General features: G+C 36.4%; 2 protein-coding genes and 1 non-coding gene across 3 annotated transcripts; 2 read left to right on the forward strand and 1 right to left on the reverse strand.

The window, feature by feature from the left end:
• The first annotated feature begins 4,997 nt into the window (after positions 1 to 4,997).
• On the forward strand, positions 4,998 to 7,640 carry LOC133873118 (thioredoxin-like 3-1, chloroplastic). Its single transcript, XM_062310840.1, has 5 exons — positions 4,998 to 5,456; positions 5,707 to 5,781; positions 7,021 to 7,087; positions 7,188 to 7,205; positions 7,297 to 7,640. Exons 1-5 carry the CDS (start codon positions 5,155 to 5,157, stop codon positions 7,393 to 7,395), a joined length of 561 nt encoding a protein of 186 aa, XP_062166824.1. The 5' UTR covers positions 4,998 to 5,154; the 3' UTR covers positions 7,396 to 7,640.
• A 146-nt stretch (positions 7,641 to 7,786) lies between these two features.
• Positions 7,787 to 7,868, forward strand: TRNAS-GCU (transfer RNA serine (anticodon GCU)). Its single transcript has one exon. It is a non-coding gene; the product is annotated as a tRNA-Ser (tRNA).
• A 3,649-nt stretch (positions 7,869 to 11,517) lies between these two features.
• Positions 11,518 to 13,082, reverse strand: LOC133873772 (uncharacterized). The gene is made up of 3 exons (XM_062311526.1): positions 11,982 to 13,082; positions 11,825 to 11,904; positions 11,518 to 11,703 (listed from the first exon to the last, which is right to left on the reverse strand). The coding sequence occupies exons 1-3, from the start codon at positions 12,855 to 12,857 to the stop codon at positions 11,610 to 11,612; spliced, it is 1,050 nt and encodes a 349-aa protein (XP_062167510.1). The 5' UTR covers positions 12,858 to 13,082; the 3' UTR covers positions 11,518 to 11,609.
• Positions 13,083 to 16,853: the final 3,771 nt, after the last annotated feature.

Below are 16,853 nucleotides of genomic sequence, written 5' to 3' on the forward strand. Positions count from 1 at the left end.
ATTTTTCCTTAGAATAAAAAGTTTCATGCTACAAACAGAGAAAAATAAAAAAATAATCCATCAAAATAAAAAGATCTTAATATGAAAATATATATATATATATATATATATATCAAATTTTAATGTGTAATTAAAAGCAGGATTGACAGCACTTACAAAAAAAGAAGAAGCAAGGATTGACAACATTAATTAATGCCATTCAATTCATTGGTGGAGCACACCTTATGAGATTGATTTTGTTGTTCAAGGTTAATAATTACATACACCTACTTAACTTCAGTGCTATATGTGCTACGTTATGGTTATGGTTATGTTTATATTATGCTTCCTTTTCAAGGAATACCAAACTTACCTTTATATATATAGCATTGTTGAGTCTAAACTTATAGATTTAAGCTTTTGAGTTGTGTGTGATGTCTCAACGTGTTATATTATGAATTCACTTAAAAAAGACGTACTTTTTTAGGTATTCTCCTAACACATACAACCCCTCTCACCCAACAAGTTAAAATAAACATAAATAATAAATTCGTTATTCAAAAGGGTATAATGACCCTTGTTATAAGTTATTTGATGGTTTGATTTGTTTCTAGCTTATGAATAAATTGCTTTGACGGCTACGATTTGTCCAGCATTCAAAGTTAACCTGAGTTACATGGACTTTCTAATCTATTCGAAACATGCCAAGGCCAAATGATATTATATTTTTGTCGTGGATAACAATCAAACATTTTGAACACTATTAAAACTCTTAGCAGAGGAACACGCCAATGCCAGATTAAAATCCGACATATAATTTTGGCCCCGGTGAATCAAACTCCATGCTCCGCTGCCAACTGCTTGAGATCCAAAACGTAGGAGACAAGGAATATTTTAGTAACAACTCCAGGCTTGGTTCACGCCTTGGACGGTGAAAAGGCTTCCCTCCATTGACCCACCACAAAAGTTTAGTCTCTAGCTAGGTCTAAAGACTAAAGTAATCATTATTAATGGAAGCTTACTTTATATTAGTGATTAGATAATTAACGAAGAGGCAGGTGATGATCATGATCATGAGGGGCATACATCCCTATATCTTAAAAAATAAAAAATTTGTGCCGAATGATTATTAAATTGCATAGACACTCAACTATATGTGACAGAAAGATGGAGGCCTTAAGATTCATAGAAACATATATGGTACAAATAGCTATCATTCTGCCTTTGCTTTCAAACCTTCAGTCAATGAGTTTCGTGATTCATGAAGATCAGAGACTCCCCACTACCACCAACTCTTTCTTTGCTTCAGCTGAAGCAAGAATATTCATTGATCAGCCCCTCCACGATATGTACGTAGTGCAGGTTAACATCAGAGAAATTGTCCAGAAGAGGACAGCATTAGCTTTTTATATATATATTTAAGCATATATATCATTGCTTCAACGTTGGATTAGGTAAACGAAAACTTTCTTTTATTTAAAGCAAAGAAAATGAATTGTTAATTAACTGATTGTGTGAGCAGATCATCATTCCAATCCATAAAAGTGATTGGAACATGTTTCCTGGTGCAAGCGCTTGACCTTAATTTATTAGTCAAACAAGTAAACCGCAGGCTTTGATCCACTGCTAGTATTTAAAGTGCTTTTCTTCCTAATAATTCCTTGTAATCATGTGATTATGCTTCGAGGAAACATGAAACTTTAAATTAAGAGTGTCAATTCGTGTTCCCGTGTCGGGATACGGTTGTCTCGATATAGAAGTACAAAACTATATAACTCAACTCTAAGCCGACTATTTTAATTAATTAAACAGGTCAAATCCATTGACCCTAACCCTCTAATTTTGTATTGGATTCGTGTTGGGTTTGTGGGTCATGTTAAAAATTGCCTATCATTATATCGCTTGTGGGGTTCAAACTGTGTCGAAGTATAAATATTAGACTATATAAGTCAATCCTAACCCAACTCATTAACCGCGCTTAGGCCAGATGTATTTTGAAAGTCAAGCGAGATTGAGTACTAATGAAAAACTGCAAGGAAATAATCGCAGTGATAAATTTATAAAATAGGAAGGGGTGATGCATCAAATTCACCAAATTCACTAGGGATAAAATTCACCAACATGAATTTTAAAAAATAATAATAAAATAAAAATATAAAATATTTAGTTTAATGTATAAAGCATGGAAACACAAGCAGTTTTGTTCACTTCATCGTATTCCAACATTTGTACGTGGGTTGAGCCACAATCCAATAAACAATCAAGATTTTGACTTTTGAGCCTAAGAGCTTACATCCACAATACAAAAGCCCAAAGCCCAAAGGCCTATATCTTTCTCTTGAACTGATAACATAGTACAACGAACCCATATTTGAAATGGGATTTCCATAATTTAAGGACAGAAAGTCAACTATTAATTTATATTTTATCATATATTATGCCTTGAAATTTAAATCCTAAAGTAATATAATTAACTACTCAAATCCCAAGATTTGCTCTTAACAATCAATTTCTTGATTTACTCTAATACTCTCATAATATATGAAAGTAAGGCATGGTTTGTTTTGGAGTCAAATATTTTTTTGTCAAAAAAAAGTTTTGAGCTGAAATATATATATTTTTTATGTACTTTTTTATATAGAAAAAGTGGCTATTTTTTTGCTGTTTCTCTAAAATTGATTTGATATAAAAATTCGGTGATTTGCTCGTATGAAAAATCGTCAAATATTTATTATATTTTCACGTAGTCTAAAAGAGTTAGAATAAAAAGATCATTTTACGACTTGCATGTCCATACCATATTGTTTGCAATTTGGGCAAACAATTGTGAGAAAGCCTTTGTGGAGTCCACCTGTCCGGTTGAAGAGTTGAAGATATAACATCTAGGGGCACAATTTCGTTTCTTTGTCCTTTTTTCATTCTCCAGGTACGTACACATTAACCATGCGCATTCGTTATATATATAATGACAGTTTAAGATAGTCTAACCGCTCGTGAATTCGGTTCGATTAAATTTGATTTTGTCTCGAGTTGAATAATAAATTAGTTGTTCGTATACATAATAATATGTTAAAATATTAAACGAGACATACTCGTATAAATCCAACTTGATTCGAATAAGCTTGTACGTATAGCTTCATTTTTATAAATTTTTTAAATATTATTTTAATTTTGTAATAAGAACATCTTAAGTAAAAGAGAATTATTTTCCTAATATGATAGATATAACTTGAATTATTATTGTAGTGAGTTTAGTTTTAGAGATTTGTGAGTATATATGTGCTTGTGTATGTGCATAATGATCAATTTATATGCATTCATACTCAATATTAGATTATTTAAGATTCAAGTTAATTTATTTAATTAACTCAAATTATAAAATTTTAACAATAATTAATTAATTAATTATTAGTATAGATTTACGAAAAGAATAAACTAATTAATTGAGGAGCTCATGATAAGCTCAAGCTTGATTCGTGTTCAAAATAAACCAAATGAGTTAAACTTGAACAAAATATATAACTCGGTGATGATAAGTTCAAACTCGACTCATATTCAAAAGAAAATTAAATGATCGGGTTAAGCTTGAACATTCAATACTCAGCTCAAATACAACCGTATTTATGCATGTGTGTAGGTGTATTGGTATATTAGTGCTGTACGTTTTTTCATTTTCTGATCCAGATTTGGTGCATATATATATATCAATGGTATGGTGATAGGAAGCTGGATTGGAGAAGAGAAACCGTTTCCACTGAAGAAAAGACGATCAAGCTTCACAAGAACATTGTTAAACAATATTGAAACAACAAGGGAGCAAGCTAAGAGAAGAAAGGTACGTGTAGGCAGTCAAACGGGAAGAAATGGAGGCGTTGGCAACGGCCTCTTGAGGGTTCTTCTCTGTGCAAACATCACGTGGATCAGGCAAGGCTAAGGAGGAACAGGTGCTTTTCTAATGGAAGCTGCCAGAATAATCAAAGGCAAGGTGCATGGCTGCAGCATTTGTAAGCCTAAGAAGCTCAAGATTAGTTCCTACTTTGACGATCATGAGCATGATAATGAAGATGATTATAATATGGGATGTGAGGTTCATAAGAAGAAAATGAAGGTTGGTTTGGTGAAGGCTCGGTCGATCAATACGCGTGCAGTATTACTATCCCGGCTGGAATCTTCCGTTCCAGCCGGCGACTCTTTAGTTTTACATTATATTATGGCAAATCGCAATAGTTATATTAGCAGGTGCTTTTTTGTGAACATGAAATAGTACCCTTTATTTAGCTTAGCTGAAGTGATAATTTTCTTTGATATTGTTTACAGATTTCAGAATTTACGTACGGTAAAAGTTGATTAATGGATCGTTAATATATTTATTTGGTATTAACGTTGCTCTAACCGTTTTTTTTTAAAAAAAAAAAAATCAATTTAGCCATAGGCTGGTCGAGTGAAGTTTTCCTTAATTTGATATCCTAATTTTGTGTAAAAATCTCCGATAATTAGGCTCTTTGACCTCTTTGACAAAGAAAATGCTTGGTGTATTATAGTTTTTACTACAAATTTTTATGTAAATTTCTTTTAAGAATAAAAATATTAAGCAACAAAATTCAACAAATAAATTTAATTATTTAATTAATTAAGGAGGATTATGACTTATGACGTCAAATTTTCCAAAGGCGCGCTTCATAGTCCTGGACGTTGAACGTGCTATCTTCGTTGGCGGCGCGACTCTTAAAACAGCAGAAAAATAAGTGGTCGTATCGGTCCTACATTAAAACGACATGTCGCTTACGTTTACCCATCCCGACTTGAACTCGGTAGGTCGTTTACATCTGTATTGAAACGGCATGGAACTCGGTGCCATTTATGCCGTCACAAAGAGGACTAGCGTAATCACTAAGTCATGAACAAAACAAAGATCAACAGCGGGTGGCCCCCATGCCCTGTTTTGCGTTCCCATCCCCAAACTCACCTTGCGGATAAGCTTTCCATTCAACCATCTCTCAAAAGCATAAAAAACAAAAATATTTGTAAAACTATCTCCAAAGAATGATATTTATCAAGCTTTCTTCTTACCCATCACCCTGAACATCACCTTAGTTCCCTCTCCAATCCTCTTTCCTCTTAATATTTTTATTCTCTTTTAAAAGGTTTGGCGGGAGAGAGATTCAGATAGGTAGAATGTCTGTGTTAGCAGCGAATTCTCATATTCTGTACAGGGAAGTTTACCAGCGAGACCAACAACCGCAGTACTTACTGAGCAGTGGGAGCTTTTTGCTTTGGGGAAGAAGTTCTGGGTGCTGGGCTGATCGTAGAAACAGAGACTGCAAGAAGATTTTGAGAAGAGACATCAGAGTGGACGCGTTTTGGCCGGATTTGTCAAGGCCCACTACGGTGGAGATGGAACCCATCAACGATTGTGATCATCTTGATCAGATTCTACTCCATGCAAAGCAGCTCTCCCAGCCCATTGTCATCGACTGGTATTTGTCCCTCTCTGTCTCTGTCTCTGGTTCTTAGCATGGGCAAGCTTTTTGCAAAATGGTGTTGTGTTGTTAGGTATTTGGATGTCCTAAACAGAGAAATTAAGTTAGAAGATGGCAAATATGTTTTCTATTTTTCTGATGCAGTAGTCAAAATGCTTTTCTTGGTTGGCTTTAAATAACTCCTCCTCTTCTTCCAAAATTGTGATTTTAAAAGGTTGGCTTTTCCTATTGTTGCCACTTGCTGCAGGATGGCTGCTTGGTGCCGCAAATGCATTTACTTGAAACCTAAATTGGAGAAATTGGCTGCTGAGTATGATACCAAGTAAACTCTCTTCTCTGTTCTCTCTTCTCTCTCCCCCTTGTATGTGAAACAAACATATCTAAATTAGGTATTAATGGTTGTTTTCTTGACCATCTATGCCAAATTAGGGGTGACCATTTGTGTTTGCGTGTTGAGGCATGTGTATAAGAATATATAGGTTAATCTTAACCTCAAACCCGCAAACCCTAACTTGCTAATTTCAAGTTAAATTTGTGTCTGGTTTGTGGGTGGTATAAAAAAATTGATAGTTATGCCTAAGTTCCATAGCAGAAGCAGCATTGAATGCCTGAGTTCTTCATTCTCAGATATTTTTTTGACCCCACGTATACCAAAATGTGGAACCACATCTAAAATTCCAGGCACCGCATGCTCACATTATATAGCAGTCATTCAAAATGGTCCCAGTACACCAGAATGTGCATATTTGGGCATAATTGGCAAGGTTGACTGACTAGGAGTGAGTGGCATATTCCAATTTGCATTTGCCAATATTTAGGCTGCTCCATCTAATTTCCTAGTCTGTTAGTGTCTTGCAATTTACAATTCACAGATACAAGGACAAATTAACCATTTTGGTATTATTACCATATCCATGAGAATGAATTTTCATGCTGAAATTCGTCTATACTGGTGATGAGAGCAGTCAATGCTCATGAGGCATTATGGCTTGAAAACAGATTTCTTTACAATATTTCTAGCATTAAGGAATGAGTTTTAACATCTGCTTGAGTCCTCCCGCCGTGATTTAGTCCTATCATTACTCTTTTGTCCAAAATCTAGACATCAAAGGCCAGTAACCCGTCTTTAAGTTCATTGAGTTAGAGGTCATGTTTGGTGTTCTTCTTCCTAGCCCCTAGATTGAAAAGAAGTAAGAAATCCCAGCTGTTTCCTATCCATATCAGGCTAGGAGGTAACCAAGGGTTCCCGCCTTTCTCCGGTTTCCCTACCTGTAATCATTTGTCCCTCCAATTACTTCATCCATATGAAGTTTTTGCTCTCTGCTTCCCACTTTTCTTGATTTAGACCGATCCAGGTTAGCTGTGTGCACAACAAGCTTGTTAGGCTTGATCCTAAGCACAAACTTTTTCACTTCCTTTCTGGAAGTCGGGTACAATCTAATGTGGGTAGCTCCTTGTCATGGATTAACCAACTACTAAAGTTTTAAGATACATATATACAGCCTCTTTATGTTGTCCATCATCTAATTCCCATTCATTCTTTTTGATCTATTTACAATAGAAGCAAATTTTACTACGTGGATGTGAATAAGGTACCTCAAGCTCTAGTGAAGCGCGGAAACGTCTCTGTATGTATAATTTACACAGCATTCATTTATTTGTCCTGTTAAATGTCTTAATCTTATTATATGCATTCTAATGATGCGTTCTTGTATTCTCTTTGAGCAGAAGATGCCAACAATTCAGGTATGCCCATCTCTTAGATTTTGCCTTGTTTATCGACTTGAGAGATCCTTATAAGGAAAGGTTACAAACAGATTGTATAAATCTATTGCAGCTATGGATAGATGGAGAGATGAAAGCAGAAGTAATTGGAGGGCATAAGGCCTGGCTTGTGATTGATGAAGTTAGAGAAATGATCCAAAAGTTTGTCTAATCATCCAAGTTCTTGTATATAGCTTGTTTTTTTTCCTGCTCTTATCATGCAGTCATGCGTACATCATATATATAGTAGAGCAATATTTCCTTCCTCTAGTCCATAAATTTTGAGCTTTGGAGGGATAAGCCAACTAATTGTAGCACGTTATGGACCATTTTTGGGTATTTCAAATTTGAAATGTAGCAACAAGAAAAATAGTTTATATAATTGGGGTTAGAATGGTTTGAATTTTTTTTGCCAAATGGTTAAGATACACTGCTGTAATTAACTATATTTTAAGCCACAACGACAAGTGTACAGCCATTTTAAAAAGGAGTTACGTCACCTAACAAAAAAAGAGTAATTACATCACGTTAAAAATTGTGAAAAACAAGATGGTCATCACAACGTCGCTTTGGCCGAGTGGTTAAGGCGTGTGCCTGCTAAGTACATGGGGTTTCCCCGCGAGAGTTCGAATCTCTCAGGCGACGATTCCATTTTTATTTCCTACAAAGGCATCGTGCAATTTGCTGCCAATGAATGGGCGCTATTTTCAAATGAATTTCTATTCAATATTTTTTGTTTGGGTGTTAGGAAGTCAGTTCATTAGAAATTGCCTTTGGATTGATTACCGTAAAAAAAACTATACTACCGAAGGGTGAAAATAGGGTGGATAATAACCGTCTGCATCTGTTATTTGCACGTGTAGATGCGGATAGTAAAACCATTGTCCATATATGCGGACGCGGATAGCATGTGCTTCTCACATTTTTTTTTTTATTTTTAATTAAACATGTTTTTTTTAATAAAAAAACAAGTGTTTCTCACATGCTTTAAAAATATAAGTCACTTTATCATACTAGTTGTTAAGAATTGGTCATAGACCAGTTTGTAGCTAATGTTGTTCCTGTATATAATGTTGTTGGATTTCATTACTATAAAACTCTTCTAATTTGTTCTGATTTAACTGTTCTTATATGTTCTTCATTTATTATTATTTTTTTTCAAATATTTTTTCCTTACACCAATTATAGATAAATAATGCAACAAGCTAAATAATATATGAGATAAAAATTTCATGACAAAATGATTAGCAAGTGTGATTTGAATAACTATAGATAATACTATTTTGTATTTACAAAAAGCATAAATTAAAGATTCAATGGCCTAAACGTTTATTACCTCAAATGCAGATAACGAATAATAACCGCATTTAATAACCGTACGAATGCAGATAGTAATTACATTAAACATATGAAGATACTTAAAAAGTGATAACCGCATTATGCAAATGCAGATATTGTTAGTAACCGCATCTGCATTTTCACCCCTAATAATACCTATAAAATAAAGAAACTACCCTTTAACAATTTCCTTTTAGCAGTTGATGGATTAGGTGGAAAACGGTTGGATTTTCCATTTTCCAATTTTATTTCTTTTGGGTTTTTCTTGTACTTTAGAGACTTTAGTGTACTAGTTTGAAACTTTTGAACACAGTTCACACCATAAATGGAAATCTCATTTTAATCATTAAAAGAAAAAAGTGTACATGGCGGTATGAAAAGGAGTGATTCGAATAATCTTTACCACTACCACCAGGCCATGGGAGTGATGCTCAACTCCACTCTAAAAGCAAGTTGTTGCATCAATAAATCAAAAAAAGACCCTCTCACTTTCTCAAAAGCCTTTCAAGGACTAATTGTTTGGAATAATTTTGGGTTTATTGCTAACGATTTTATTCATCCACCTTTTAAATAAACTTCTCTTTATACTCAAGTGCAACACCCTGCTCCACTGAGTAAGATAATATAATATAATATAAGGCAATAACATTGAACTAATTATAATTAGGGAAGAAAAATGTTAGCATGTGATTAGAAGGTATTAAAAAAAACAAAAACTGTGACTAACATGTCTCCAATCACGTACTAGTTAACATATCTGTAAATTGTAAAACAGTTGTAGATCTAGCATTACTCATAGTGAAAACACAAAATAATGTAGAAATAACAAAACTTTAAAGAGTTCTACTACAAACACTACAAAACGAAAAGACAAGATAACTCATGTCACTCTATATCAACACACATAACAAGTCATCTGCTTGAACCAAAACAAGGCACCTTAGGGGTGAAGTCATGGGTCTTTGTTGCACATTACAGTACAGAACTACAGATGAATTTTCTCATTTCGTTTCAACCAATCCCACCTGTCTTTTCAGAGAAAGTAAAACCCTACTGCATCAGTACCCAATGAACTCCTTTCTTGTTCTACAATATCTCATCCCCCCACCTATTTGTCCTAACCTTCTTGCCCAGTTGCCTGGGCTTCGGTTTATAACTACTATTTGGCTCATGTCATAGATTTCTCTTTAACAACCTCTCCCCAAGTCTCAATAAACTAAACCCTAACAAGTTTGGATGCATAGTATAATCCATGAATATGCATAATCATATCAACTTAAATAGATATGATTATGTCGTTACATAATCGTCATGCATAAGTTACATCTTACATATCCTGTCCTCACTTGGATCTCAAAACCATCTCTCTCAAATGTTCAAGCTTTTAATACTAGGTGAAGCTCTGCCATTTCTTCCTCTTGAGGATTACACAGTGCCCCAAAGCTCAAAAGTTTCCCCCAATTGGAACACAAACTATCCAGGACATACGCATGATGGAGACAATAAAAGATCAACACCACCAAAGATTTTAAGCATTCCATCTCCCTTTCTCTCTCTTCCTACCCTCCCCCCAAGAAGAAAGAACCACAGAATAAACAAACATAAATCATATCCAAACCAGTGAAGCAGCCTAGCTTGCAGTCTTTCAAACACAAAAGGTTGCCACCAGTATCCTAAAAGGTTTCCCCAAGAACACACAAACCAAAAACTACAGCATGAAGGTACACTAAGAGCCTTAAACATGGTTAACATCTCAAGGACTAGGCTAAAATTGACAATGTATTGCCACAACATATGCATGATGGAGACAATAAAAGATCAACACCACCAAAGATTTTAAGCATTCCATCTCCCTTTCCCTCTCTCTTCCTCCCTCCTCCCAAGAAGAAAAAACCACAGAATAAACAAACATAAATCATATCCAAACCAGTGAAGCAGCCTTGCAGTCAAAAATTTTCAAACACAAAAGGTTAACACCAGTATCCTAAAAGGTTTTCCCAAGAACACGCACATCAAAAACTACAGCGTGAAGGTACACCAAGAGCCTTAAATATGGTTACCATCTTAAGGACTAGGCTAAAATTGACAATGTATTGCCACAAGGAGACTCCCAACACATATTTACCACCAAAAACCACAAGGCAATATATTTCCATTCAACTTTTATATGAAGAAAAAACAAGCTGGCTTAATGGAAGTCGTTCTCTTAGTGGCAAGAGACCTTCCAATCATCCCTATCTCAACCAACATCCATCAGACTAAGATAGTAATACACCTGCGACACTCCCATAATCTACCATACTAGCATAGACCCATTGGCCAAATCAACCACAGCGTTTGAACAACTTCCTCAAGATCTTTCTGATTTATCAAGCAATACTAAAGCCAAATCCTCATCAAAAGTTCATCTCGAGATTGAGTTTAAGGTTTATTGTTATCAAAAGTTAAGCCCAAGATTGAGTTAACAATTTACTGCCGGTGGAAAGCCTTAACTAACGGGATTGAACATAGACCTATAGAAATTTATTTATTTGTTAAACAACACAAGCAATGATATGAATATCAATTTTCATACAACCATTTAAAAATCATCCAAGGGTGGTTACTAAATACTGGAATTGCTCAATAACATTGACAGTAACGACCAACAACAACAAAAGAAATTCATATGTAAGAAAAACCTCATGGTTTTCTCTCCCCAAACGTGGTAAAAAGGCACTAATGTATTCCAATATCATGAATGCAGTATACAACAAAACAACATGAAGGACAACACCAAAGTAGGCAGAAGCATAATCTTAACAAGACACGTCTCTCCCATTGACACCAAATTTCTAAGTTCAACAATGAATTTTTTTATACTAAAAACACGAAAGGAGTGATGGTTCAGTTCGAAAGACAGTCTAGACACAAACCACCCTATCAAGACATTCCACAACATTCAACAATGTGTCAATTAATCCAAATACTTTCAGTCATATTTCATTGCTGGAAAAAGAGCGAGATCAACTAAAATTATACAGTCGACCCACATTCTGTCTCAAAATCTCATATTCCAAAACCAAAAACTGCCCGTATCTTGTTGAAAATAAGATCCCGCCATCCCCTCTCGGTGTTCTCCACCACAGTCGAATTCCCATATCTGCAACCAAAAACAATACAAAATACAAGACAATCAGCTCACCATCAGAGAAAACAATAAACCTCCTATACAACCGAGCAGCGAAAGATAAACTAAACGAACCCATCAAACCAAACCCCACCTGTCTTCCTCAGGAATATCAGTATGCGTCAGCTTGACAACAGTAAGCCCAGGTTCCGGTTCATCCAAAGCGAGTCTCACCTGCAACATTCATCAAAAACCCAGTCACTAAACCAATTCCCATCAATCAGTCATAACCAAATCAAACCAAAACTCACAGTGGAATGAATGCCATCGACCCAATTCCCGAACCTCCACTTCTGCACAATCAATTTCCCATCCTGCAACTCCACATTGGTCCCAGTCACCGACCCATCAAAGATACTGAACTCCCCACCCACCTCTTTGCTAATCCTCGCATTACTCTGCGTAAAACCCTTCCACCGATTCTCATCCATCAGAATCTCATACATAACCCCCGCTCTACAGCTAAACTTCTCCGTCAAAGTTATCGTCTTGAACCCCTTCTTCTTCGCCTCCTTCTTCTCCACCAGAGGCTCCTTTGGCTTCGCCGTGGTCGACGCCGCCGCCGAAGAATTCGCGGGCTGAGCCTTGGGCGCGACCTTCTTGAGCTCCAAATCGTCCTTGGCAGGCCCACCTTTAGCCATGCTATCCACGTAGACCCTGACCTTCTCCAAAATCAAAGGCTTCCCTTTGGCCAGCATGGCTTCCTTGAGCGTCTTCCCAATGGGTCCCTCGTCCTTGACCGAGACCCTCAGGTCCGGGTCCTCGTCGGCGTTCTCGTCGGCGATGTAGGGGATCTCGACGAACCCATCGGCCTTGAGCAAGGACTTGCCGTCGGCGTCCTTGGCCTCGCCTTCCCAGGCGAGCGTGACGCTGATCTCGTAGCCGGGGATGATCTTCCCCTTGCGCACGTTGACGTAGGCCTCGCCCTCAACCTTGTCTACCTTCTTGGTCTTGATGTAGAGGTTCCCCTCGCCGTCGAGGACGGTGAGATCCGAGAGGAGCTTGGACAGAAGGTTTCTGGACCACTCGATGCAGTCTGTCTCGGACCAGTGCCAGTTGTGGACGTTGGCGCCGTCAGGCCTGTCCTCCACGATCCATCGCTTGTCGCCCTCGCCGTACTTGGCCATTGCTCAACGTTAAAGAACCGCAGAAAAAGAAAGAAACAAAAAGATAATCAAGCGCTAACTTCTTTCAATTCTGCGTGTGTGTACGCTCCGCGAAAGTGAGGGACAGTGGGAGAGAAAAAGAAGGCGTTGGAACTTGTCTGGAGGGTTCCGAGCCTGGAAGGATCTAGAACAGCTACAACAGTTTTTTCCTTCCCAAAAGGGTTGGAGAAAGAGTTTGCAGGGTTGATTCTGGGCCTTTTGCCGGTGGGCTTGAGAATTCCAGACTTGACATATGACGGGCCCCGTGGCATCCCCTTTCCTTTAATGCTCCGTTTATTTCAGTATAAAATGATTTCGACATTTTACAGTGTTTGGTAGGGACAAAAATAATGGTCAACGAAAATCATTTTCGGTTTGACCGTAAAAGTTTCTTTAATTTTTGAAAAACGATTTAAATCATTTTTCGAAATTAAACTCTTTGTCTTTACACGCACGTTTGATATCCAATTGTCAGAATTTGGCAATAGTCGATCGTCGGAATCCAGGCGGCATCGAAATCTGGCAACATCCGGCCACCGGAATACTGCTGGCGCCGGAATCCAGCTACATCTGGCCACCGTCGCCAGATGCCAGCGAACCAGATTCCAGCCAAATCTGGCCGAATATGATCGGATCAGGAAGAGTCCGGCCGGATCTGGCCACACATGCTCGTCGGAATCCGGCAATGGCGACCGGACATTGCCGGATTCGGGCGACAGTTGCATTTTCACTTTTCTTAATTTTTTCGTGCGAACCAAACGCCGAAAAATATTTTTTCTTAAAAATGATTTCGTCGAAAATATTTTACGACGAAAACTATTTTATATCAAAACAAACGGAGCATAAGTATGAGGGAATTTTTTTTTTTTTTTAGTAATTGTAAAAAGTGATTGATGTGATATAAAGTTGAAAAAAAAATTATATGGAAAAATGAAAAAAAAAAGTTGTATTGTAATAAGTTTTTTTTATTTAAATAATAATAAAAAATTGTTGATGTGATATAAAAATGAAAAAATTTAAGAATGTTTTAAAGTTCATTTTTTTTAGAAAAATGAAAAGGAGGAAAGGGAGGAGAGGGGGTTGCCAAACGGAGCCCATATTGAATTCTAGATTTTAAGAGTCGGCCCTATTTACGTCCATTCACAGTTAATATAAAATTAATGTATTAAAGTTAAGGAGTTTGGCCTATGGGTGCAGTAAACAAGTAAGATTGTAAATGGGTAGAGAGAGGAAATATCAATTTTCTCTGTTCTCTTTCCTCTCCTGATTTTCTTGTTGTGTAAACCAACTTGGGAGGAGGCTGCTTGCTTCCCTCCCCATCTCTTCCTGTACCGCCTTACCCTGTACTTTTTATCTCTTCTAAGGTATACTATTCATTCATCGATCTACTGCATCAAAGGAGTTGGAAGGAATGTCAAAAACTCCTCTTCCATCCCTTTCATGAACTCTTTGCCTCTTTTGAGGAATCTATCTTGCTAGAACTTTTTCTAGTCCAATCTATGTTTTTTCTATACCTTGTTTTTATTCAGCAGCTTATTCCAGTTTGCTCCATCTTCCTCCACCAAGTGTTATGTGATTTTTGGATAGATTGTAAGTTTGTTATCTTTGAATTCAGATCTACGTTCCTCTGTTCATCTTTGCATGACATGCACCTCATCAATGGGTTCGTCGGTGTCTTCTGCTTCCACCGATGGTTGTTGCACCTCCATCCTCCGCCCACGCACCGGCGCGTGGCCCACACGCGCATGGGGGAGTTTCTCTCTTTCCAGCGCGCGGTGGCTCCGCTTGTCTCCCCTGCCTTTCTCCGCTCAGGCTTTTGGTGGATCCAGTCGGCGTCGTCTTTTTCTGTTGATGAGAGGCCACTTCTTGACGATGCGTGGATCTCACGCGCCGTCAAGGCCGGCTCCCATTTCTCCTCATTCAATCGGAAATCTGCTGTTTATGTTACTGTTTCTGTATTTTTCTGTATTTTTTTTGTTGTTTATTTCTAGGCTTATTTGTGTTTTCCCCTTGTAATTCTCTGTTGCTACTGTGTTTGGAGCCTTTGGGTTCTGTAACAATACCAAACCACCTTAATTGGTGGCCTCGATTTTTGACATCCGTGTCACGAATCTTTAGGCCCGCTTCTTCAGAAGCATTGCCTCCGCGTACTTTCATTCTTAGTTTAATTTTCAACTGCCCATACTTTATATTGTTTGTTAGATTCTCCACTTCTTTTTCTTTTTGGATCAGAAGTGGTAAGGATCCTCTCTTGTAACCCTTTTTCCTCAGTCAATTAGAAAAAAAGAAAAAAAAAAAGGAGTTTGGCCTATTATTTGGTCTGAAAGTTATATTTTTATTTAATTAATAGCTGGATTATTAATCAGATTGTTTAAAAAGTTCTTATTAGATTCAAATTGAGACTACTACAATCCCGACAATGATCGGCAGAAACTTGAGATTGATTGTGCAAAGTTTTCTAACCCTGACAAGAAAGTGGAGACAGAGAAAGTTAATGGACGTCACTACTGGTTTCTTAAACAGTTTCAACTAAGTCCGATCCTAGTGAAACTAGGAGTATTATTTGATTGGCCCACGTTGTTATTAGCAACATAAATACGATTTTGACCCATCATCCTAAGGCATCCAATTAAAACTTTCCAGTAGAAAAAGATGTAGAAAAGTTCTGGTTTTATAGGTTGGCATATAAATAAATAAATAAATAGAAAGGAAAAAAATTCATCATCATCATCATCATCTTCTTCTTCTATTTCTTCTAACTTTTCCATCGGCCAGAGCATAGAAATAATGATTGTAAAATTGATTGTTAGAAACACCATTGATAGAAACATGATTACGTTATTAATTAATTAAGAGATTCGAAAAGTTAGTCTTCGAAAAAAAGGTATGCTCTAGGCGTAAAATTCAGTATGTTGTTCATACGGTATGAACCTATTTATAAGTAAAGAAGTAGAGTCAGACTTGAATTGAGTTTATTATTTTCACTTAAACTAAAAGTGTCTGATATTTAATTTAGTCTGAGAGTCATATCTCCATGACAGAGAAACCTAATCCTATTCCAACTCTTACTACCCGTCGGCATGGTTCGTAGTTTAGAGAATTTTATGTTACCACCCTAAGTTACAAGTTTCCTTTTCGCTTAATTAGCATAGCACTTTTGATATTATTGTGAAGGAAGTTTGTTGAAGCCAAGCTTATTTTTTATTTTATTTTTATTTTTCTTTCTACTGCATTAATTGAATTCAGAATTTTTAGTAAGCATAGGGTTCGAGAAATGGGAGGAGAGCAAATTCTAAAACTGTAGGTTAAGCCCATTAAGCCCTTTTATTTGGGCACCAAGATTCCAATTGGTAACTTCTTTTTGGGTTGGCACACTAAGGCCCATCCCCCCCCCCCCCCCCCTGCCCCCCCCCCCCCAAAAAAAAATATATATATATATATATATAGTTATGCCCCTTTTATTAAAAAAATTCAAAAAAAAAAAAGTGTCTAAAATGCTTTAATTGTATTTTTATATCAATTTTTTTTTTATTTATTGAAAGGAAAAAAATAGACCAAAGTCTTAAATTTAAAATCATTGTAATCTTGGGTCTTAAAATGGCCAAATTAAAAACAGAAGTCTAAAAGGCAAAATCAAAAAAAAAGAAAAAAAAAGAAAAAAGAAAAAAAGAATATATGAGGGTTCTCATAAAAGAAAAAGAAGTCTGTTTTGTTGTGTGCACCAAAAATAAAAAAATCGTGAGTTCATTTTAGAGTTAATTTTATGTAAATGATATAAACGAATTCAATAGAGTAAATTTGATAAGTTTTCTAAAATATAGAAAAAAAAAATACATAATTCCTTTAAACTACTATCTTAATGTTAATATTTTATTAAATTATCAATTGTGTCAAGTTTCTTCTTAAACTATCAAAAAATGTCAATGTTTTCCTAATAACAAAAATACTCTTCATAAAATTATTAAAATAAAATAAAAA

The sequence above is a fragment of the Alnus glutinosa genome, chromosome 7 (genome assembly GCF_958979055.1).
Source record: "Alnus glutinosa chromosome 7, dhAlnGlut1.1, whole genome shotgun sequence".
In the NCBI taxonomy this organism is placed as follows: domain Eukaryota; kingdom Viridiplantae; phylum Streptophyta; class Magnoliopsida; order Fagales; family Betulaceae; genus Alnus; species Alnus glutinosa.

Excerpts from the sequence above, each read along its gene's own strand:
- LOC133873772 (XM_062311526.1), bottom strand. The coding sequence starts at position 12,857 with ATGGCCAAGTACGGCGAGGGCGACAAGCGATGGATCGTGGAGGACAGG. Across the intron at positions 11,905-11,981 it reads TCGATGGCATTCATTCCACT|GTGAGACTCGCTTTGGATGA; the intron begins GTGAGTTTTGGT and ends TGAATGTTGCAG. Across the intron at positions 11,704-11,824 it reads GATATTCCTGAGGAAGACAG|ATATGGGAATTCGACTGTGG; the intron begins GTGGGGTTTGGT and ends TTTTGGTTGCAG.
- LOC133873118 (XM_062310840.1), top strand. The coding sequence starts at position 5,155 with ATGTCTGTGTTAGCAGCGAATTCTCATATTCTGTACAGGGAAGTTTAC. Across the intron at positions 5,457-5,706 it reads CAGCCCATTGTCATCGACTG|GATGGCTGCTTGGTGCCGCA; the intron begins GTATTTGTCCCT and ends CACTTGCTGCAG. Across the intron at positions 5,782-7,020 it reads GCTGCTGAGTATGATACCAA|AAGCAAATTTTACTACGTGG; the intron begins GTAAACTCTCTT and ends TATTTACAATAG.